This window comes from Aulonocara stuartgranti, assembly GCF_965226115.1.
Source record: "Aulonocara stuartgranti genome assembly, chromosome: 15".
Lineage (NCBI taxonomy): Eukaryota > Metazoa > Chordata > Actinopteri > Cichliformes > Cichlidae > Aulonocara > Aulonocara stuartgranti.
The window spans coordinates 38,539,792-38,564,841 of NC_138951.1; the positions used below are offsets into that span (position 1 = coordinate 38,539,792).

The window sequence follows — 25,050 nt, forward strand, 5'->3', positions numbered from 1 at the left end:
TGGAGAATCTGGTGGAGAAAATAAAACAAAAGTGCTACCATAAAAACCCTGGTGGACGGAAGCGGTATTTCAGAAGCTTTGACGTTGACAGCCCGCATGAGCCCACACATTGTGAGGGGTGCATCAAAGGCGTGTGCACAAAATGAGCTGCTTTTAAAGTCAGCCTGTTTCTGTTCGATCATAACTTTGCCTTCTTTCATTCTGTTTTATTGTATTTCTTCTTTCTGTAATAAGCAGATGCACATTGTTGTATTTATCCTTTATTTGTGCTTGGTAGCAGACAGCTTTAGCTAATATATTGCTTTCTTTGTTAAAAACGTTAATTAGCACAAAAGCTCTCATACATTTACTGTTACAAATGAATTAAATAAGTCAAGATTTAAATATGACATGAAGGTCTACAGGAGTCACTTTTCACATTTAAATTCGTATTTTCTGATTTTGTAAATAAATAATACATATTTTTGAAAAAATAAGCATGACGTTATTGTTCAAGAGAGGTGGGCAACATCTTCTTTTTTAATTTGATTTAGAGCCACACACACAGCTTACACATGAAGCATGGTACATACCATGAATTTTGGTAAATATAATACATTGTTTTACAATGAGCCTGGGTAATTTTTTCAAAGAGAAAAAAACACCATTCTTCAAGAAAAAATATGCAAAGATATTATTGGATTGGTATTTTAAGAACAAACATGTGCATGTTCATAAATATTAATAAGTACACTTTCTCTTATGTTACTTTTTTAATTGTAAAAAAAAAAAGGAAGGGGGTGAACACGTGCTGTTGTCTCAGACGATATTGTTTTCTTACAAAAATTAAAAAAAAATGAAAATCTTCTGGAAATGTATTTTATTTCTCCATTTTTTTCAAACTCGTCAGTGCAAGAGGAGACTTTAGTGCGTCATGTTTACTGATCCTGCAACTGTAGTTAAACTGCCTTTATGAAGTGTTTGTAGTGCAGACAAAGATAATACAAAGAATAAATAAAAATCTGCCTTTAAATTATAACTTACTGTTTTTCATGATTTAGAAAAAGATATTCAAACATCAGTGCAAGCCCCCTAAATCTTATAACTGGTTATGTCATCCTTTGGCAGCATGAACTGCAATCAAGCATCTGTGGTAACTGCAGATGCGTTTTTAACGTCACTGTGGAGGAATTCTGGCCCACTGTTCTTTGCACAATTGTTGAAAAAAGGAAAAGGTTATCTGATAGGAGGTTTTGCATGAAAGCAAAGTCAACCTGTTTGTCACACAGCAACACCTCTTCATTTGCCTGTGATCAGCAGGTGTGGCACTGACATTGCTGTGGTCAGTCCTCAACATTTTTCGAGTCACACACTGAGGTACAGTACATTAACTGTGGTTTATCTGCATGTTGTCTGAAAACACCTACAGGCAAAGCACTTGCCCTGCCTTTAGTTTTGCCTGCTCCACAACTTTTCCATGGGTTTGTCCACATCACGTTTTGTTTAGTGACATTATGTATATCTTGGCCATGAAGGCTGACTTAGACTTGCGAGAGTTAGTTTCCCAGATAAGTAGAGACACACTTTAGGACTGTAGGCGCTGACTAATAGGGCTGACAGCAAATGAATGTGTCCATTTTTGAGAAGATTATTATTCACTAGTATATCAAAGAACAGTTTCTAAAGCAGCTGGAATACAACAATTTCACTTTCAAAATGGTAAGGTATACCTGCATTGTGTTTATGTTATGTTATTCCTTAGGATCAATAAAGCACCACCAATTCAATACATCCTCTGTTACTTTATTTAAACATTTCATCATTTAACCATCAGACCTTTTGATTGTACTTGCTTTTATTCAAGGGTCTCCTGTCATCAATCAAGTCTACCCTGATTATTTCCCTCAGTATCTTCATGCCAGGTAAGAATTTTCTGAACCATACTATGAGTATTTGAGTTTCATTTTCAACAACAAGTCAGCATCAGTTTCAAAAAGAAAAAGTCTAGAAGAAAGTTTTTGGTGTCTACTGAACAATGTTTGTGTAACATAGTAAAAGAACTTCAGGATTAGTGAAATTATCTTGTACTGAGTTATAAATTGGAAATTCAAATCAATATAGAATTAATTAAATTCCAAATGATTTCTACAAAGTACAAAATAAACACAGATTTTTTTTTCTTGTTAAAATCTCATTGCAAGCCAAACATTGCAACATAATTACACTCAATATTATTTCATTGTCTCATCAGCTTTTTGCAGTAATTACACCATTAGCTGCTCTGAGCCAACCCAACCTGCCCTGCTGGAGGCTCTGTCTCCGGTCTTTGACTTGAATGACATACGGCCTGTGAGGAACATGTCAACATGCACCAATGTCACTATTTTCTTCACTCTGTATGGGATTCTAGGGGTGGTATGTTCACCGATCAGAACATCACATCACATAAAATGTAACAAGTGTGTATACAGACTGCACTCTAAAACTCTTTAAGTAAAGGCAAAATACTTAGAGAAATGGATAAACCATATCCACATTGCTCAAATGATTCTCTTTCCATAGCAACACCAATGTTTTTTAATCCCTTGGCATATACTGGGTTGTCTTTCAGGATGAAAAGGCACAACTCTTGACCGCTTACATTTGGCTACAGTGTGTGAGTACTGCAATGATCCGGCTACGTTTGTTCTTCTGTGATACAGGAATAATCATATTTTTTAAAACATCATGATTACGTGTAGCATGCGTGATCTATCCATTGTCATGAGTTTTGTTCTTTTAGTTGTGGATAAATGAATTTGTCAGCTGGGACCCAGTTCAGTGTGGTACAGACATGATGGCTCTTTCATCAAGCCAACTTTGGATTCCCGATATTGTAATCAATGAATTGTAAGTGATATATTACCAAGCCTGTGCCTCTCAAAGCATACACATATTATAATCTATGGAACCAAAACAAGTCTTTTCCTTATATTTTCCTAATAATAAATACATTTTGTATTTGTCTTTGTTAATGTTTGGCCATCTTACAGCAATATTTATTACATGTAACTGTGCAGTTGCCATGTTTTTTATAGGTCCATAATTGTCTAACTACTAGACACTGTAATTCTTACCAAATGTTCAAATAGGTGCCATGTTTGTTATTCACGCCATCATTTTTCTAATTGTTCTTACAGTATGGAGGAAAACAAGGCACCGCCTGTTCCCTATCTGTACCTGTACAGTAATGGTCAAGTGAATCTCGCTATACCTGTCAGAGTTGTTAGTTCCTGTAACCTCAATATCTACACCTTCCCCTTCGACATACAAAACTGCATTTATACCTTCAACTCCTACTTGCACTATGGTCAGAAAATATTTTATACATATACATTACATGTGGACAATTAGTGAGCTCACCTTTAGCTCAGTATTTTCCTCTTTGCTTTTCCACAGCATCGGATATAAAGATTTATCTTGGAAGATCTGCAGAACTAATAACACAGATCTCCCAGAGTGTGATGGCCACCATGGGTGAATGGGAGCTGCTGGAAATCACCGCCAATAAAGTCAATCATGATGGAGAGAATGAGAATCTTTATTATGATGAGCTTGAATTTCAAGTAGGTGGATTGCAGTGCCAATAAACTGCTGTAATTAGGCAGAAAGGAGCACATACTTGGGCTTGTTCACATACCTCGTATTAATGTGTCCATAATGCCTGTTTTGTAAATCCAACACAGCTAAAATCACGATTTGCTTACATACACGATCCACTTGGTCACAATAAGAAGATTTCACAGCACAAACATACCTGACCAAGTTTTCCCTTATTGTACAGATCAGATTGAAGCGCCGGGCCACTATGTATGTGGTCAACCTCCTCCTCCCCAGCTGCTTTCTCATCACAGTCGACCTCTTCAGCTTCCTGCTGCCACCACAGAGTGTGGACAGGTCCGCCTTCAAGATGACCCTCATCCTCGGCTACACTGTCTTCCTGCTCATCATGAATGACCTGCTGCCGGTCACCGGAAACACCATACCCCTCATAAGTTAGTGACACTCAACAAAATGTCTACGGTGATTTCTTGAAACTGTTTGTAGTTATGTTTTTTAATTATTAACTTATCCTATACTAAAAAATATATATATATATAATATGAAAGGTACTGGTTAAAGAAAGTTAAGGGAACCCTTACATCCCATATCAGACCTCGATCTTATAGAGTCAAGTTGAAAATCTGTACTCACATACATACTGTAATGCAGTATTAGCATTGTATACTTATATACTTGTTATAGATACACATACATAACATGTGTGAAATAGTCAAATCAATATTATTATGTCCAAATTTGTAAATAATGTTCACTTTTTTTTAAACTATATTTACATGTGCATTTAAAGAACAGCTTTTAAGATAAAAATATATAGATTAGTGACTTAGACTGTGACATTGTAAACTTGTATTGTTTCTGGGTTCCTTTGTCTCTCTGTAGACGTGTTCTTTTCTCTCTGCCTGGCTCTGATGGTGGCCAGTCTGCTGGAAACAATCCTCATCACCAACCTGCTGTGTGGGTCTGCTGACTTCTCTCCTGTCCCTCACTGGATGCGAGTCCTTGTTCTGCAATTTCTGGGTGTTATTGTTTGTATGCCACGAATGAATAAGAAGCCAAGAGTTTCAGGTATGTCAAACATAAGTAGCGAGTTTAGAAATCTAAGGTTACAAGATTAGGTGACTATGAATATTTCTTCTTGACTTTGCTTAGAAATAGACCTTAAGACCAGGACTGCTGTGGCAGCAATTGAAACTTATGTGGGGCTTCAAGAGCCAAAGGGGCAATCAGCGGAGGACCTGGCTGTGTATGAACTCAAGAAACTGGGCAAGGACCTCCAGGCCATTCGCCTGAAGGTTGATCAGGAGCTAAAGGACAGCCAAAGCTCAGAGGAGTGGATGCAGGTGGGTTTCATCATAGACCGCCTGCTGTTTGGCCTCTACATTCTCTTCATCTCGGTCAGCTTTATCACCATCATCATTATCTGGGTGAACTCGTACAATAAGTAGACAACTGCCATGTGTTTTAAAGCTCTCCATTTGTGCTAGTGGGTTGAATGTTAGTGCATTTTGACCAAAATTTTGTCATTTTTGTAGATGGTGTGAAAAACTACCTTCTTAGAGCACATTTATGCAGTATGTATAGTATAGTTATACTGTATTTTGCATTATTGTTTCATACTGGACTTTAAATTAGCTCTGCTGCATTTATAATCATTCATCTTTACCCTTCTGTGTTGTACTGTACAATTTTTAAATGGAGGAAACCACTGTATACAAAATAAAACGTCTGTAAAATTTAATTCAATTTGTGAGTGACATTCATTTCGAAACGCACAATCATATCCCTGTGTAGATTATATAAATGGTATCATATAGTATAATGGTTTCCTTCTAAGTACTTCAGACTACAAGCTGCACTTGAATCATACATTTAACCCTCTTTAGACTGTGGGAGGAAGCCAGAGCACCAAACCTATCGAGTCACACAACATAAAAACTTCCCACAGACAGGTCCCAAAGCAATCACGTTCAAACAGGGAATTTAGCTTTGAGACGTTATGCCAATCATGGCATCATCTTCTGCTTTCCATTTGATATTTAAAACTTCCAGTTTCAGCACTGTAGTTTTTGTTTAACACAAAGGTAGGCTATATGGGATATTCTTTATTATTATTATTATTTATGTTTTATTGCTTTTCTTATTTATACAGCATGTACAACAATACAACTTAATTACAGTGGGGGGGGGGGGACACAAAATAAAACAAAAAAACAAACAGACCAGAAAATACAATGAGATTATACAAAATCGGGCCTCCCATTTTGTACATATTTCAACCATTTCAACCAGTAATCCTCAAATGAGTCCACCTGCAACTTTGGCCTAAAAGTTATTCTTTCCATTAAAAAAATAGTCTACGGGGTGGGCCATTTATATGGATACACCGTAATAAAATAGGAATGGTTGGTGATATTAAAGTCCTGTTTGTGGCACATTAGTATATGTGAGGGGGAAAACTCCTCAAGATGGGTGGTGACCATGGTGGCCATTTAGAAGTCGGCCATCTTGGATACAACTTTTGTTTTTCAATAGAAAGAGGGCCATGTGACACATCAAACTTATTGGTAATGTCACAAGAAAAACAATGGTGTGCTTGGTTTCAACGTAACTTTATTCTTTCATGAGTTATTTACAAGTTTCTCTTTGTTCACAGCCATTGACATGTCAAAGAGGTTAACACGTGAGGAGCGGATCGAAATTGTGTTGATATCTGGTGAACGCAGTTTTTCTTGTGACATTACCAATACGTTTGATGTGTCACATGGCCCTCTTCCTATTGAAAAAACAAAAGTTGTATCCAAGATGGCCGACTTCTAAATGGCCACCATGGTCACCACCCATCTTGAGGAGTTTTCCCCCTCACATATACTAATGTGCCACAAACAGGACTTTAATATCACCAACCATTCCCATTTTATTACGGTGTATCCATATAAATGGCCCACCCTGTATATCACATCAATCCACTCATTTATAGTAGGAGTGTCCTCTTTAAGCCAACGGCGGGTTATGGCCTTTTTGGAAGCTACCAACAGCACATTGAACAAATATTTAACCGGTTTGCATAGATTAAGACTCTCTAAGTTTCCTAGGTACAATACTGCAAAATGAAATTGTATTTTCTTTTGGAAGATTGTTTCCAGGACATTATGTATTTCCTTCAAAAATGGAGCCACACGAGGACATTCCCAAAAAATGTGGAAATGATTTGCTGCTGCATGTCCACACTGCCTCCAGCATGTTGTGTTATGAGAATAATTGGATTTTTGAGCCGGGGTATTAAAATAACGAATTACATTCTTCCAACTGAATTCCCTCCACAAGGGGGAGATTGTTACCGACCACTGCTGCCAACAGATCCCATCCCATTCCTCTCCTGTTAGGGATATATTACCCTCTGTTTCCCATCTTGCTTTAACATATCTTGTATCATGACCCCTTAGATTGGTCAGTGAACAATATAATTTGGAAATAATTTTTTGATAGGGTGCATTTCTATATGCATTCTTGAATATATAAATAATTTCTTCATTCCCAGTCGATAACTGGGGATGTTTTAGCTTTTTATTCAGGAAGTCCCTCAGTTGCAAATATCTAAAAAAAATCTTGATTTTGCAACCTAAACTTATTCTTAAGATCCTGGAAACTCATCACTTTTCCATCTTTCAACAAGGTAATGTATGTGATGAGACCTTTATTAGCCCATGTTTTAAATGTCAAGTCGGTCTCTGGGTCATATGTAAACCAACTAAGGAATCCGGCCCTCTGGTTTAATTTATACTTTTTAAGTACTCTTTTCCATGTCTTTATTGAGCTTACTATCCAAGGGTTGCCTGGGAATCATAACTCTGAGGGATCTCCTATCAGTGCCCCGACAGGGAAGTTACCTCCCAAGGAAAGTTCCACTTCCTTCCATCTTGAACAGTATCCAGGTTTACACCAGCCCACCAGATTTCTTATTTGTGTTGCCCTATGATAGTCATATAGGCAAGGGAGGCCTAGTCCTCCTTTATCTTTGGGAAGCTGAAGTGTTTTAAACTTAACTCTTGGGTCCTATTCCATTCTGCAAAGTATCTGTCAGGGTTTTCTATAGAAATTGTAATATCTACCATGATAACTTTTTTAAGTGGGGAGTAGTTGATTTCTTCCAAACTGGTTATATCCATTGATTAGTTAATGCCCAAATATTTGATCATTTTTTTGTCCCAGCCTAGTTTGTATTTGCTGAGCAAATTGGGGGGGGGGGGGGGGGGGGGGGGGTGTAAAAGCTACTAAGAACTTGTGTTTTTTGTATATTCAGTTTCTATCCCGAGTAGGACCCATACTCCTTTAACACTGACATGAGCTCCATAAATGATTCAGTAGGTTTTTATATGTAAACCAAAACATCATCTGCAAACAAGGCCAATTTCTGTTCACTTCCAGCAATATTAATCCCTTTTATTTTATCATTCTGCCTAATGCTTTGAGCCAACGGCTCTATAAAAATGGCAAATCAGAGTGGACTCAGTGGGCATCCTTATCTTGTGGACCTTTCAAGCTTGAAAGCATCTGAAAGTTCACCTTTGATCTTTATTTTTGCAGTTGGACTATTATACAAAGCACTCAATATTGTAATGATCGACCCATTAAACCCAAATTTACGCATTACTTGGAATAAAATTTCCCATCTCACAGAGTCAAAAGCTTTTTCAGCATCTAGACTCAATAATATAGCTGGTATTTTATTTAAATTAATATGTCTAATAATTTGCAGAGTTCTCTTAACACTATCATGGGTTTGGCGCGACCTAACAAATCCAGTTTGATCTAGATTTATTATCCTTGGGATGATACCTTCAAGTCTATGTGCTATGATTGACGTAAACAATTTGTAATCTACATTTAATACACTTATTGGCCTGTAGTTGGAACATTCTAATTTGTCTTTACCATCTTTAGGTATAATAGAGATTGTGGCTTGTTTCCATGTGGAGGGTGCTTCTCCCTTTGTAAGGACACAATTAAATGTTTTAAGTAAGACCAGTGTCAAAGGTTCCCTTAATTTCTTGTACCACTCCGCAGTAAAACCATCTGTACCCGGAGATTTGTTTGCCTTGAGTTTACCAATTGCCAAGTGAAGTTCTTCCCTTGTAATTTGCTTCACTAACGATTTTTCTTCTATTGTAAGTTTAGGGAGGTGTAGCATGTCAAGCAAACTCTCCATTTGATCGTCATCGTTTGTGGGTGGTTATAAATATAATTTTTCATAGTATCTCTTAAAGCAATCCTTAATTTCCTCTATACCCTGCATTTCCATTTTGGTTTTTTTTTTCTTTCAAATCAAATCACTTTTATTGTCACATCACATGTGCAGGTACATTGGTACAGCACATGTGAGTGAAATTCTTGTGTGCGAGCTTCACAAGCAACAGAGTTGTGCAAAATACAATAATGTAAACAAGCAAAATACAAGAATGGCTACATCTGAAACTAATAAATATATGTACAATATATAATAGTGTATGCATTTCTGGATGTGTATACTAAATATTTTCCTACGTGTGTGTGTGTGTGTGTGTGTGTGTAAATAGTAAAAAAAAAAAAATAATAATAATAATAATAATAATAATAATAATAATAAAATATATAAAATATACAGAGTTGAATATGTGCAAAACAAGTGGCATTTATATACAGTGTGGAGTGCATAATGTTGAAGTTCCAGTAGTGAAGCTGAGGTGTCTATGACGTGTTCAGCAGTCTGATGGCCTGATGGAAAAAGCTGTCTCTCAGTCTGCTGGTACGGGACCGGATGCTGCAGAACCTCCTTCCTGATGGAAGTAGTCTGAACAGTTTATGGCTGGGGTGACTGGAGTCCTTGATGATCCTCCCCGCTTTCCTCAGGCACCGCTTCCTGTAGATGTCTTGGAGGGAGGGAAGCTCACCTCCAATTATCCGTTCAGAGCACCGCACTACTCGCTGGAGAGCTTTGCAGTTGTAGGCGGTGCTGTTGCCATACCAGGTGGTGATGCATCCAGTGAGGATGCTCTCAATGGCACAGTGATAGAAGGTCCTGAGGATGCGGGGGCTCATGCCGAATCTTTTCAGTCTCCTGAGAAAGAAGAGGCGCTGCTGCGCCTTCTTCACTGTTTTGTTTGTGTGTACTGACCACGTAAGATCCTCAGCCAGATGTACTCCAAGGAACCGGAAGCTGCTCACTCTCTCCACAGCAGCGCCGCTGATGGTGATGGGGGTGTGTACTTCTCTGCACCTCCGGAAGTCCACTATCAACTCCTTTGTCTTTGCGACGTTGAGGGTGAGATGGTTGTCTTGACACCAGTGGGTCAGGGCGCTGACCTCCTCCCTGTAAGCTGTCTCATCACCGTTGGTGATAAGACCCACCACTGTAGTGTCGTCCGCAAACTTCACAATGATGTTGGAGTTGTTAGTGGCTGTGCAGTCGTAGGTGTAGAGTGAGTACAGGTTTCCAGATCCCTTATCGTGTATATTGTTCTGTCTGCTTGTTGTTTCCTTAATCTATATGCCAATTGTTTCATATATTTAGCTCCCCCCTCATAATATCTTTGTTTCGTTTGGACGTCTTGGGTGTATATCTCATCAATTAGATTTCTCTTCTTTGCCATTTCTAATTTTGTCTTAGTATCAATAGTATTTTTGTGTGTGGCCTCTAATTGTAATAGTTCCGACTGCAGCTTCTGGAATCTTGCAACTTTGGATTTTTTAATATTAGAGGTTATAGTAATAACTTTTCCTCTCATCACTGCTTTGCACGCATCCCACAAAACTCATCTTTATCATTGAATTCCAGGTATTCAGCAATGTCTTCTGTCAAATGTTCACATGTCCGTTCATTCAGTATACTAGAATTTAATTTCCAGTTGGTTATTTTTCTCCTTTGAGTAGGGTTTAAAGATAAATATAGAGGGCAGTGGTCGGAAACGTCCATTGACCTGATATGGCACTCATGTATTCTGTTCATGTCAGTACCAAAAGTGAGGAAGTAGCCAATTCTCGAATAGGTTGCATGTGGATGTGAATAGTAAGTATAGTTCCTTGCTGTTGAGTTAAGGTTCCTCCAAGTATCCACCAATCCCATCTCCTCTATCAGAAGGTTTAGTTTTCTAGTTAGTTTTTGTGATAGAGATATTCTCATCCCCGCTGCGTCCAGATGTGGTTTTAATGTAATATTAAGGTCTCCTCCACAGACAAGTAGTCCCTGTGCCTCTGTCACTACTTTCTCGAATACTTGCCTATAGAAATCAAATGTGGAACCTGGAGGAATATAAACATTATAGAACATGATCAATTCCCCATCCAATTTGCCCTGTACCAGGATAAATCTGCCTTCTCTATCCCTAATTGTAGCAAAAAGTTCATAAATAACCCTACCTGATATTAAAATAACCACCCCTCTTGTATGTCTTAAACCATTTGAAGAGTAATAAGCATGCTTGAAACCTTGTCTCTTAAGTTTCTCGTGCTCAAGGCCCACCAAATGAGTCTCTTGTAGAAATGCCACATCAATGTCCTCTCTTTTCAGTTTACTAAGAATTTTTCCCTGCTTTGCCGGGCTTTGGAGCCCATTTACAGTAAGTGAGAGTACCTTTAACGTTGGACTTTATTATAACCAGATAGAGCCATGAATGTGCATTCCAAATGTCACTGAGGTAAAACGTTGCGCCCCCACTGTTAACACAAAACTAAGATAGGTACAAAAAAACAATAGAGCCCATATGGAGTCCTCCAATTACTCAGGATCGTTCAACCCCTTTAGGTCCCTGTTGGGGAGAGGAGAGTAAGGACCCACCATACGGTGGGAGCTCTCCCTAGTGTTGTGGCGACTGTCCAGCAGGTACATCCCACTTACACTAGATGAATCCAACATATATGGCAACTTATAAATCTGATCAACTGAACTATCAACGCACCAACTTGAACAGCAATGAAACCAAATGGTGCATATTCCCTTCTTATATAGTCTGTTTGCTTGTGAGTTTAGCTCTTATCCTCCTTGTCATTCATATTTAATAGTCTCTTCTATATTCCCGCAGTTTGCATCGGACTTGAGTTTCCATTCATGGCCCTCTGTCCCTCTCCGTATCCACTCCATGCCATGAAAATGCGTTACGTACTCTCTCTTCAGTGCTGGGTCCCGGGTTCCAACTCAATGCCCCGTGCTCTCAGCTCCTTCACTGTGTCCTCGTAAGTCCGTGGGTCGGTGCTCCAGTGGATGCAAATCCGCTTGAAGGGCGTTTGGAACCGAATGTTCCTCTCTTTTAGTGCCTTTTTTATTCCCGTGTAGGATTTGCGTTTCTCCATGACTTCAAAGGCATAGTCGTGGTCAAAAAGAAATCTGCTTGTTTCCCAGAAACACTTTTTTCTTCCAGGCAAGCCTAAGTCCCTCTGCCCTAAGTCCTTCTATGTCCCTTTGCCTCCGCAATGGCCTTACCCTGTGGCTGCTGTGTAGCCACACATTCGAGTAGCTTTTGGTTTAGTTCCTGTTTAAACGCTGCCAACTCATCGGCCAGCTTATTGCCAGTGTCCTCCGTGAGTCCCAGCAATGATTCTTGGACTTTATCTTTAAAGCTGCCAAGCTCCTTGGACACTTTTGCGATCTCCCGGAGGATGATGCTATCTCCTCCTAACTCAGGGAACGCTGACTCGTGGCTAGGTAGCAAGCAGCCGCCATCTTCCTTGTCGTGTGGTTCCATTCTTTTTTGGATCTTTGCCTCCTCAGTCTTTGATTGGTTAGTGTTTTTCTGTCCTCTTTTAGATTTTCCCTTTTTCATCCCTTTTTGAAAGGGCTGACGTTATTACTTTCAAGTCTGGAGGCCGCAATTTAGTTCAGTTGGAACAGAGCTCAGTGACTATGCGTCCATTGTGCTGCCACGCATCACCCGGAAGTCCCAGCCTCCGGCTATATAGGATATTCACTCCAAGTATGGTGAACTGTGAGTATAGTCTTAAGACATTCAAGCACACTCTAAACACTTTCCCCCAGTATTTTTTAAAAAAAATATTTTTACAAATATTAGGAGTTTCAGTGTTTAGTAAATTAAATGACAAAGGCGATATTGATATGATGCTTCAGGACAGGTCACTTTTTTTTTTTTAACATGTACTGATGTAGCATTTATAGATCATGTAGTTCATGCCGATATTTATCATGAGGTTTGATTATGAATAAATACTTATCTTGCTAGACAACATCTGTAAATCTGACTGAGTGTAAAAGTTGTTGAAAATTTCATTGAAATACTGGATGTCTATGAGGTATCATATTATCCAAGCAGAGAACTGTGTGAAATTTTACACATCTGTCCACTCAGTAGCTCTGAAGCTAAACTAAAAACTAAATAATCAGGAGCACAATGAATTCTTGGTGGCTTTTACTTTGTGGAGTAAGAAATCAAACTATCATCAATCAAAAAAACAAAACAGATATTGCAACAAATATAAGAATCTGATATGTTGATATGATCCCAATATGTATTTTATAATGTTGCAAGTTCTCCATCACAGTTAGGAAGACAGTCATTAAATGTATATGGAAAAGTAATAGGCTTAATATTATGTTTTATAGCTTGTAGCCATGCTACTGCAGTATAGGTATAATAGTGTTATAGTTAAATTAATTACTAGAATATAATTTAGTCTGTTAACACTTTTCTGCTCACTGATAAACAAACAAAGTAACGCTTAGGCTGGGAATCTTGTTGTGGTGCATTATGATCACATATCGAAAATTTCCACAGTTGGACTAAAAATCCGACCTGATACAAAGTATCTTGATACATAACTCATAAAGGAGAAAAGAAAATTACATTTTAAATTCAACAGAGAATTTGACGTAGTAGTGACGCAGAAACACAGAAAGTGATTATAATCAAAGCAAGTATAGCCAAGATGACATGAGGAATTTTGTTTTATTAGTAGTAGTAGTAGTAGTATCATCTCAGGTTATTTCTTTGTTCTCATCGAATGGGTGAATTTTAATTTATTTAAAAAAAAAAAAACATGTTACATAAAATAATAAAAGCTTGTTTGGCAGACTAACACCTGCTTGTCACAGGTTTCTCTGATTTGCCTGTGATGGGCATGTGTGACACTGATGCTACTGTGGTCAGTCCTCAGCATTTTCAAGTCACACACTGAGGTACCTTACATTACCTGTGGTTTATCTGTGCTTTGTATGAAAACACCTACAAGCAAAGCAGCTGTCCTGCCTTCTGCTCCGCATCATTTGCCCAATGTTTGTCCACATCACGCTTTGTTTAGTGACAGTATGTATATCTTCGCAGTTTAGTCTTGCAAGAGTAAGTTTCCCAGATAACCAGCAGACACACCTTTGCTCTGCTGCTGCTGACTAATACAGCTGTCAACAATTTTTTTATTTTTAAATGTGGCAATTATTTAAGGAGATGATTATTCTGTAGTATACCAAATAAAACAGTTTCCATTCAAAAAACAGCTGGAATACAACACTTTCACTCGCAACATTATGGTAAGGAATTTTTTCTCGTTACATTGTCACAAGTGTTACTGCTGAAGTTAAATACTAATAATAGTGCATATCTGTTACTTGAATCCAAAATGTTATTACCATTTTTTATCCATAAATCCTCCTGATTGCGATTACAGGAGCTTCTTCCGTCACTCAGGCCAACCATGATTTTGATCTTCAAGACAGGTATGTGTTTTGTTAAGCACAATGAAAGTGTTTGAGTTTCAGTTTTAACAACAGTGTGTTCAGTAGTTAATCAATGACGTTAAATATAGTAAAAGTATGAGCATTAAATCTGGAGAGAGACAATTGAATTGACAACTACTGAATTCACTTCAGCCAAATCCCATTGCAAGCCAAACACTACAACGTAATTACACTCAGATTCATGATTTTGTTGCCTCATCAGCTCTTTGCAGTGCTTACATGGTGAACTGCTCTGCACCAGACAAACCTGCCCTGCTGGAGTGTCTGTCTCCAGTCTTTGAAGTAAGTGACATATGGTCTGTGGAGAAAATGACAAATTCCACCGATGTCAGCACTTTCTTCGCTCTGTGTGAGATACTAGGAGCGGTATGTCACCTGTCACATGAGCTTATTTACGATGTCATTAGTGCTTCCCAACAGTGTGTATGCATATTTTATATTTTGGTATCTATTGTATCTGAAACTCTTGAGTTGAAGGACTGTCACAAACTAGTTCAAACTTCTTCAAAGAGAGGCTTTCTGTGTTTTCTGTGGTAGAGACTTTTTGTTCTGGTCTTCCAGGATGAAAAGGCTGAACTTCTCCTCACTTATTATTGCACTATGTACTGCAATAATTTTAGTAGCCATGCAGGGGTTTGCTTACTATTTGTGCTGATACCAATTTTGTTGTTTTAGTCTTGGATCAATGAGTTTGTCAGTTGGGACCCATTTCAGTGGCGTACTGAGCTACTACATCTCCCCGGAACCAAATTGTGTGTTCCAGAGCCTGTAATCAACGAGCTGTAAGTACAAAATCATTTACTCTTTATCTCAAACTCCGCACAAGTATTTCCAAAAGAGCAGACATCTAGAAACTAAAATGAATGTTTCAGCATTATGTGGGATACTCTGTTGTTGTAAATGCCACAAATCCTCTGTGCCTTTGTCTTGAAATTACAAATCTAACTTATATGCAAACAAGAGAATATGATTACACTTAATTAAAAACCCTAAATTTAATCCCGGGATTTGAGAATGTTGAATTTTTGGATTTTGAAAATTGTTCTCCTGAATATTGTGCAAAAAGACACATCAAGAAGTATTTTTACAAAATAATTTAGTTTTAGTTTTTCGCTGTGACATAATGGGGTTATTGTTGGGGTTGTTTGTCAACATCAACGGTGCTTTTAATTTATGCCATGTCCTCATTTCACACATCTATTCACAAAAAAACACCCTGTTCCCTGTGTAGTAATAGTACGGGGGATGGCGGTCTACCTGTCAAGGCTGTCAGCTCTTGTAACCTTGATATCTGCACCGTCTCCTTTAACATACAAAACTGCAACCCCTTCAACCCCTACTTGCACTTTGGTAAGAACATTTAACACTTATGCATATCAGTTTCACCCTTTTTAATTATATCTAAATTGAATGTGGGTTTTAAGTGAGCTCTGACTAAAGTCAGCATTTTTCTCTTCACTTTTCTTCCCCGCATAGCGAGGGACATAAAGATTTTTCTTGGAAGACCTGCAGAAATAAAGGCAATAATCTCCAAGAGTTTGATGGCCACCATGTGTGAATGGGAGCTACTGGATATCACCTCAGATAAAGCAACAGAGAATGATATTAACAGTGATGGTTTATGTGCTGATGAGTTTAAATTTCATGTAAGTTGATTCTAATGAGAAGCTACAATAAATAGTAAGATAAAATCAAAGCTATGTTGTAATTTTTTCCCTATATTTTTTAAATCTTTAACATTATTGCAAAATTAAAACACACCTAAAAATATAAATTCAGTCTAAATCCTGAATTATACAGTTATATAGCAAACATTCATGTACCAGGTAATGACAAGCATGGTTCACAGCTTAAGAGTACCTCAGTTATCTCTTCTTTTCTTTCCACAGATCAGATTGAGGTGCCGGGCCACTAAGTATATGGTAAACGTCCTGTTCCTCAGCTGCTTTCCACATAGTGTGGACAGGTCCGCTTTCAAGATGACCCTCATCCTCAGCTATACCGTCTTCCCGCTGATCATGAATGACCTGCTGCCGGGCACTGGAAACACCATACCCCTCATATGTGAGTAACACTCAACAAAAAGTCTACACTGATTTCTTGAAACTGGCTACAGTTGTGTTTGAATAGAAACTGGACTGGGAACATTCTTCTAGAGTGTGTAAAAAATTACAGTATAGAGAAAAATATGTAATCTTACATGGAACAGGTTTCCATGCCAACAGTATTTAATGCTTATGCCCAGGCACACGCACAAATTCAGTCAATTAGGCTGCGACATTGTAAATCTGTATTGTTTCTGGGCCTCAGCACACACCGTTGTCTCTCTGTAGGTGTTTTTTTTTCCATCTGCCTGCCTCTGATGGTGGCCAGTTTGCGACAAATAAACCCCATCACCAACCTGCTGTGTGGGTCTGCTGACTTCTCTCCCGTCCTTCACTGGATCCGAGTCCTCACACAATTTCTGGGATTTCTTGTTTCCATGGCACCAATGAATAAGAAATCAAGAGCTTCGGGTATGTAGTTTTTAAGTCGCTTTGAAGTGGTTAACAATCAGTAGCATGAGGAAATTCAGGATAAAAGAAATAATTGATTTTACAGAGTTCAAAATAATTTATTTTGCAAAGTTGTAAAAAAAAAAAAAAAGACCTAAATCAAACAATCCTCGGCACATGAACTACTCCACAGGAAGGCAGCACAGGACAATAAAAACCAAAATAAACGGCACATATTGAGGGGCTGTTGTGATTGTAAATAATAAACAATAACTGAACATTGATATGTTCTCTTCACAACCTGTGCAATCAATAATGACTCAATTAACCACACATGTACCTATCTATTTGTTTATATTTCTATACTGTTTATACAATATTTATTTTCAGAACATATTTTTTATTTATGTATTTTTTCAATAGTTAAACTGATTGTTTGCTTCCCTTGCTTTGCACTGAATGGAGTAGCACATAATTTTGTTGTGCTATTAGCATTATGGCACTAAAGATTCTGATTCTGATACTTTTTCTCTCATTGATTTAGAAATAGACCTTAAGACCACGACTGCTGTGGAAAATATTGAAGATTACGAAGGGCCTCAAGAGAAAAATGGGCCAGCAGTGGAGGACGGGGCTGTGCAGGAGCTAAAGAAAGGGGGCAAGGACCTCCAAGACATCCACCGGCAAGTCAACCAAGGCTCAGAGGACTGGATGCAGGTATTCAAATATTTATCTATTTTGAGTGTACAAAAAATATATTGTAAATATGTTTGCCAACCTTTATGGTCTTTTAGGATGAAGCCTTGGATATTTAATCTGTTTTTAAGACTGGAAAAACATGAAAAAATAATGTTGTGATATCATGAAAACAGAGGCTCTCCCTCTTATTGAAAACTCCAACAGATATTTCTGTATTTCCTGAGATTATATCAATAATATGTTTACACAGTGTTACCAGTTACAAAATCTAATTTTATCTGCAACTTAAGAATACAATGATGATTAAACCATATTGCAGTGTGGTACTTAACCCAAGTAATCTAAAACATCAGTTTCAAGACCAAGATACACCTCATTCATTATTCACACTTGTAACTACTGTTGATTGTGTATATCTAACAGATAAAAGATATAAACCTGCTTTTACATTGTGGGCATACAAGGAAGGTTTGCATAAATTTCATACCAGATGTTTAACAGATCTAAGATGAAGAAATATTTAACAACGTCAAGGTTTAACAGTTAGGTTCGATTTGAACGTTGATTTTTTTAATGACCTGTAATGACTGTCTTTAAAAAGATTCCCACGCCACTATCACACCACTCAAACTGACAACCACAGTTTTAATGTTTTCAGTGCTGCTCGCTGAAAGTCAGGCCTTCAAAGCTTCTATTAATCTTCATCTCTCTGCTCATGCATGGTAAGTTCCTATAATGTACAAATACACATTTATTTATATTATTAAAAAATAACTAATTCTTATATTACTGATTATTTGAATCTCCTGTGTAATTAATTGTTGATGTGTTGATTTTCTCACAGTCACTATCCAAAATACTAAATAGTATTTAAACATATAAATGACGCATTGTAATGGTTCATCAAACTGTGTTATTATTTGCACTATACCGCCTATTTTATGTGCATAATCTACAGTGTCAGACATCTTATTAAAAAATAATCTTATTACAAAATGATGTTATACCTGTTGAAATTCCGAACTGCAAATGTGATTTCCTATAGTCCGATTATAACACCTATTAAAGGATAAAGTGTACATGTTTTGTATTGGAGGATTTTTTTTTAATTTAAGGTTGTTGTACTTGACTTGTTCACTTTGTCAGCGCCACTCACACTGACAGTTAGCTAGTCTTATAAATATTTAAGGAAGAGGAAACATGAGGTCCTAGCAGCCAAAAATTGTCTAAAATACACATTTAGCCAGAAATGTTATGGACCATGTTGTCCAATTCATTCCTGTCTAGATTTTAAAGATTTTACTTTTAGATTAAAAACTGAAATTCAAATTTGACACTTGATAAAGTCAAGTTTAGATTTAGATAAATGTAGATATACATGATGCCTCACTCGTATTTGGGTCGCGTTTGCCAGAGTTGTAATTGTGGGCGTTCAGACAAAGGTATTTGCTGCGACATCATAAGGGCACATTTCTTCTTTCCCTCGTAGCTCAGTACAGCTCCACCATACTGAACTGCTCCAACCCTGATACACCGTCAGTGCTGGAGGCTCTTTCGCCAGTCTTCAACCTGAACGCCATTCGACCTGTGGTGAACATAACAACAGTCACTAACGTTGGCCTTTTCTTAACTGTGTTTGGCATTATGGGAGTGGTAAATGACACCTTTGTTACTATGAAACCATTTCATTATTAGATCATGTGCATGCGCTTTTCTGCATACTGTACAACATTAAGAACATAAAATGGTCAAAAGCAATTTTCCATGAGGGCAATTTTCTATTTTTTTGAGAATAAATAAATTAAAATCTTCTTTTTCAGGATGAGAAAGCCCAGCTCCTCACAACATTTCTATGGCCAGATATTGTAAGCAGTTTTTTCATAGTACATTTTCAAGCAATAATGAAACAGCTGATTTCTACCCATATCTATGCATAAAAAAATGTTTTTATAGATGAAAGTTTAAGTTTTGCCCTTGAAATCTTTTTGGGCAGCAAATAGGCAAACCCATTAGTGACATAAAAGTGTTAAGATAAAAGAAAAGTTTTTGGGGTTCCCTTTTAAATGTAATTATCTCGAGTTTTTAAATGGTAGCCAGCAGGTTTTATATTGTGTTTATGTTTACATCTGCATGGTTTGTGTTGCAGCAATGGGAAAATGAATTCACCAAGTGGGACCCAGAAAACTGTGGAACTACTCGGATTTCAATTCCAAGAACAAATCTCTGGGTACCAGATATTGTAATCAGTGAAATGTAAGTGCCATCTTCAATAATTCGCAGATTAAGATCATTTCTTTTTTATGTATATGTGTGATCTTGAGACCTAGCCTGACACATCATTAGCCAATAAAGCGCTAACTTTACTAAGCAGCAAAAACAAAAATGGAGAAGGTGCATACAGGTGAAAGTAGAAAGGCATGGTCTCTGTGCATACTATTGTCAGGAAATATTTGAGTTGTGACTCCAACTAAATGGTAAATGGCCTGTATTTGTATAGCGCTTTTCTAGTCCCTAAGGACCCCAAAGCGCTTCACACTACATTCACACACTGGCGATGGCAAGCTACATTGTAGCCACAGCTGCCCTGGGGCGCACTGACAGAGGCGAGGCTGCCGGACACTGGCGCCACGGGTCCCTCTGACCACCACCAGTAGGCAAACACGGGGTTAGTATCTTGCCCAAGGATATTTGTCATGCAGCCAGGAGGCAGCCTGGGATCGAACTACCGACCTTCTGATTAGTGGCTGACCTGCTCTGCCACCTGAGCTACAGCCACCCCTAACTAATTTCCATCTATCCATTTTCTTGCTCTTATCTGGTCGCGGGGTCAGCAGCATCAGCAGAGAAGCTCAGATTTCTCTCCCAAGCCACCTCCTCCAGATTAGTTAGGGGAACAACGAGGCATTCCCAGGCCAGTCAAGAAAAATAATCTTTCCAGCTTGTCCTGGGTCTTCCCCGGGACCTCCTCCCGTTGAGATGTGTCAAGCACACCTCACCAGGACGCATCCTTATCAAATGCCTGACCATCATAACTGGCTCCTTTCAACTGTCGTAGTTTGCTGTGTGACAGACCCAAATGCAGGACTTATACACGGGGGAGTAAACCCAAAACAGCACCTTTATTGCTGGAAAAACTCCAACACTGATACAAAAAACAAAACCAAAAACAAGAAACTAGAATCATGAAACTCAAACTAAAAAGCTAAGAAACTAGGAAACTTAACGTGGGAGTACAGAAGAAACACACGCAGCACAGAGGTACATCATGGTTAACAACATGAGGAAAACACAGGGCTTAAATACACCAGGGAGTAAAGAGGGAATGGAAAACAGGAGGGAAACAGCTGGGACTAATCTGACATAACGAGACGAAGGGGAAGCAAAACTCAAAACAGTGAATGCAGGACACAAGACTATCAAAGTAAAACAGGAAACAAAAGACAGGTGCAGAGACGCAGACTTGACAAGGAGGCAAGGCTGACAGAGAAAACAGAGTGAACGTGAAGCACAGAGGCAAGAGTACAAACTGCGACATGGAGACACGGCTGACTGGGGAGACACAGGGAACACAGAGACAGGGGAGAGTAGACATGAAACGTGGGACACGGGAACAGAAACTAAACACAGGCTAAGATGAACACTGAGGGATGGAGCACTAAGATTCCTGAGAGCTTAAGAAATTAAGATAACCAAAACCAAGAACAACAATAAACAAAGAATATTTAACAAAAACACAAACACTGGGTCACCAGACCCAGCACCTTGACATCAACATGGAGAAGTAGCGGCTCTAGTCCGAGCAAAGTGGTCCTGAGCTAGGATAGTAACTCCATCCCAAGCAGGGTGAATGGTTCCTTTGGTCGTGTACACATAAGGGTCTTCTGAAGGCTCTTCTCTTTGTGTGATCCCTCACCCAGGACCAATTTGCCATGCGAGGGGACAAAGCTCCCTGACAGCATAACCCCTGGGATCAGTAGGACACACAAACCCCTCCACTACTATAAGGTAGCGATTCACATAGGTGTCCAACTGATGTCAGTGGAATAACATAACAATAGTGTGGATAGGATAATAGAGCGGCTTGGTAAGACTGCTATCCACTATATGAAGGTATAATCTTTTTGATCTGCCTCCTACAATATTTAGCAGACAGAATGAAGCAGACAAGTTAACACTTAGCAGTCATACTTAATATTAGGCGGCACTCTACATATCAACTGTAAGCCCTTTCTTCATACATTTTCTATTTCTGCCATGTAGCTATCTGAGTAAACTTAATTTTAATAATGAGGGCTCTATCAGCATACAGGTGCTTGTGTTTCTAAATGTTATGTCTTTCATCTTCCTGCAGCATGGATGAAAACACTGCTCCAAACGTCCCATATACCTACGTGCTTTCTAATGGCATTGTGAGTGATTCACAGCCTGTCAAAGCTGTCACCTCCTGCAGGCTTGACATCTACTTGTTTCCATTTGACATTCAGAACTGCACTTTAACCTTCAACTCATTCACACTCAAGAGTAAGTTCATGAGGATCTTTCACAGTCTGTCCTATGAAATGAATGGTTTAGTTTATAATACAGTAAAATTATTTCACTGACATTAATATGAATAGTCTTGTCTGACAAATTGACTATTTTCCATGCAGGTAATGCTCTGCAGCTTTATCTGACAGAGACTCCAGAGAGGATGTTTGAATTCTCTAAATCAAAGATGGCAACGATGGGTGAATGGGAATTAATTGGAATTACAGCAAAGAAATACACACTACCATCTACAGCATCGGGCTTTTATGATGAAATTCGCTTCCATGTAAGACACTCTTACACTGTAAAACTATAATGTTATTGTATGATTTAATTATTCATACTATAAGAAAACGGAGGACACAAAGGCAAAGGCTTTTAGAAAGTAATCCGAAACAAGAGTTTTCTCTTCATTATCAGATATTTAACTGTTCAGTTAGTATATCAGAGGAACTTAGGATCTATAGAACATTTAAATCAAATACATCTAAAAGTTCTAAAAACATCAAAAACACCCAGGAACATCAGCACCGTCCTTAGTGTTAAGTTCTCACTTTGCTGCAGATCTCATTGCGGCGCCAGGCCATGCTGTACGTAGTGAACCTCCTGCTCCCCAGCTGCTTCCTCATCACTGTGGACCTCTTCAGCTTCATCTTGCCTCCCAATGAAGTCGACCGGTCTTTGTTCAAGATGACACTAATCCTGGGCTACACCGTCTTCCTGCTCATAATGAATGACCTGCTGCCTGTTACTGGAAATGCCATACCTCTCATAAGTGTGTTTACATTGTCTGGTTTGGTATACATTTCGTCCCAATGTGACTTTTTGGCCCAAATACAAAAGGGTTGCTTGTTCTGACCTACCTAGAGATTTAACAGTATAACTACCATAATGTAATGATGAAGCTACATGTGAGAAAGAAAACGATGTATAATATATTCTTAAAAGTAATAATAATAATAATAATGGATAGCATTTATATAGCGCTTTTCAAGGCACCCAAAGCGCTTTACAATTCCACTATTGATTCACTCTCACATTCACACGCTGGTGGAGGCAGCTACAGTAGCTCAGGTGGCAGAGCAGGTCAGCCACTAATCAGAAGGTCGGTGGTTCGATCCCAGGCTGCATCCTGGCTGCATGCCAAATATCATTGGGCAAGATACTAACCCCGTGTTTGCCTACTGGTGGTGGTCAGAGGGTCCGGTGGCGCCTGTGTCCGGCAGCCTCGCCTCTGTCAGTGCGCCCCAGGGCAGCTGTGGCTACAATGTAGCTTGCTATCGCCAGTGTGTGAATGTGTGTGTGAATGGGTGAATGACTGAATGTAGTGTGAAGCGCTTTGGGGTCCTATGGACTAGAAAAGCGCTATACAAATGCAGGCCATTTACCATTTACAGTTGTAGCCACAGCTGCCCTGGGGCAGACTGACAGAAGCGAGGCTGCCATATCGCACCATCAGCCCCTCTGGCCAATACCAGCCAAAGTTTACCTTTAAAAAGTACAATTCATCATATCTAATCATTAACAAAGTGCCAGGTTTTTGGTTATACTGCACAGTTATTTTTGGCTATTTTGTTTCAGCTTTGTGTTTCTAGGTCTGCACATTTCAGTTTAGTTCTTATTATATGAAAATGTTTAGTTTTAATTTAATTGTTATTAAATTAAATTAGTTTCAGTGTTAGTTTGGGTCTTTTTAATTATTCTTATTATTAATAATGAATAACAAATATGTCAGACTCGAGATTTAGGAAAATCAATATATGCATTACAACACACAAAATTTTTGAGAGCAGTTGAGTCACAGTCTCATAGATCAGAATCAGAATCAGAATCAGAATCGTGTTTATTGGCCAAGTATATGTGCAGACACATACAGGGAATTTGGTTCCGGTAGATGGTGGCTCTCAAGCACAGCAATGTAAATCACACACACACACACACACACACACACACACACACACACACACACACACACACACACGTCTATATATACACATACATACACAAAGCTGTACATAAGGTGCAGCTGCAGTCTGGCAGATTAAAGCGTCAACTGTGACAATTTTTGTCACTGAGCTGACAGGGGCTGAGGATATTTCTTAAATAGTTTACGGCTTGTCTCCATTCCTCTGAATAGACCAAAAATATTCATGATTTTAATTTTTAAATATTTTGTCTGGATTTAACTTGTATTTGTCTGTAAAATGTAAACATTAATTATTATTCCACTATCATTTTTATAGATGTTTTCCTGTCTATGTGCCTGACTATGATGGTGGGCAGTCTACTGGAAACTATTGTCGTTACAAGCTTCCTGCACGGTTCCTCTAACTATTCTCGAGCTCCTCGCTGGATCAGAGTGCTTTTTCTTAAAATCCTGGGTCGACTAGTATGCCTTCCTCCAAAGCCCAGAGATCGGAACGACACAGTGATCCAAAATCCAGTCACACAGGGTAGGAAACAAGATCAGGATATGCAAATTCTTAAAAAAATGTCAAAGCTGACATAATCTTCTGACTTGTCTCCGCTCAATAGAAATGCCAATCTACTCTCCAGTGACAGAGGAATCCAAGACTCTGGAGAAGAAGGGGCCACTGGGTGAGGACAAAACCCTGCAAGAGCTGAGGAGCCTGGGCAGAGGCCTCCAGGCCGTCCGCCTTCAGTTGGAGAAGCATCTGAGCAAAAGCCTGAGCACAGAGGAATGGATCCAGATAGGTTTAATCATAGACCGCCTGCTGTTCATCCTTTACATCATCTTCATAACAGTCAGCTTCATTACCATCATCATTATCTGGATGGTTTCATACAATGCGGCCTAATTTAACTTTTTAGCTTGTCTGTTCTTTAAACTCTTTGTATTATATGTTTTGTCTTTTTAGTATGCCAGTTATGCAAATAAATATATAGCAGAGCCCTGTTTTCCAACAAAGCCCTTCATCTGTCTTAAATTTCAATGACTTTGTGAACCAATAAGACAATTAAATCAAGATATTTTAAAGTCCAGATAATAAATCTTACAAATATTCTAAGCTG

The 25,050-nt window shown here is 38.6% G+C and overlaps 1 protein-coding gene across 1 annotated transcript; it reads left to right on the top strand.

Moving 5' to 3' along the window:
- Nucleotides 1–24,836, top strand: LOC309690041 (5-hydroxytryptamine receptor 3A-like; the record flags this gene model as incomplete). The annotated part of the gene is made up of 18 exons (XM_082506874.1): nucleotides 1–1,901; nucleotides 2,231–2,394; nucleotides 2,591–2,635; nucleotides 2,762–2,868; nucleotides 3,159–3,328; nucleotides 3,418–3,584; nucleotides 3,803–4,013; nucleotides 16,630–16,812; nucleotides 17,336–17,508; nucleotides 18,149–18,212; nucleotides 18,980–19,143; nucleotides 19,311–19,355; nucleotides 19,637–19,743; nucleotides 21,842–22,011; nucleotides 22,140–22,303; nucleotides 22,582–22,792; nucleotides 24,261–24,470; nucleotides 24,553–24,836. The coding sequence occupies exons 1-18, from the start codon at nucleotides 1,895–1,897 to the stop codon at nucleotides 24,834–24,836; spliced, it is 2,646 nt and encodes an 881-aa protein (XP_082363000.1). The 5' UTR covers nucleotides 1–1,894.
- Between the last annotated feature and the right edge of the window lie 214 nt (nucleotides 24,837–25,050).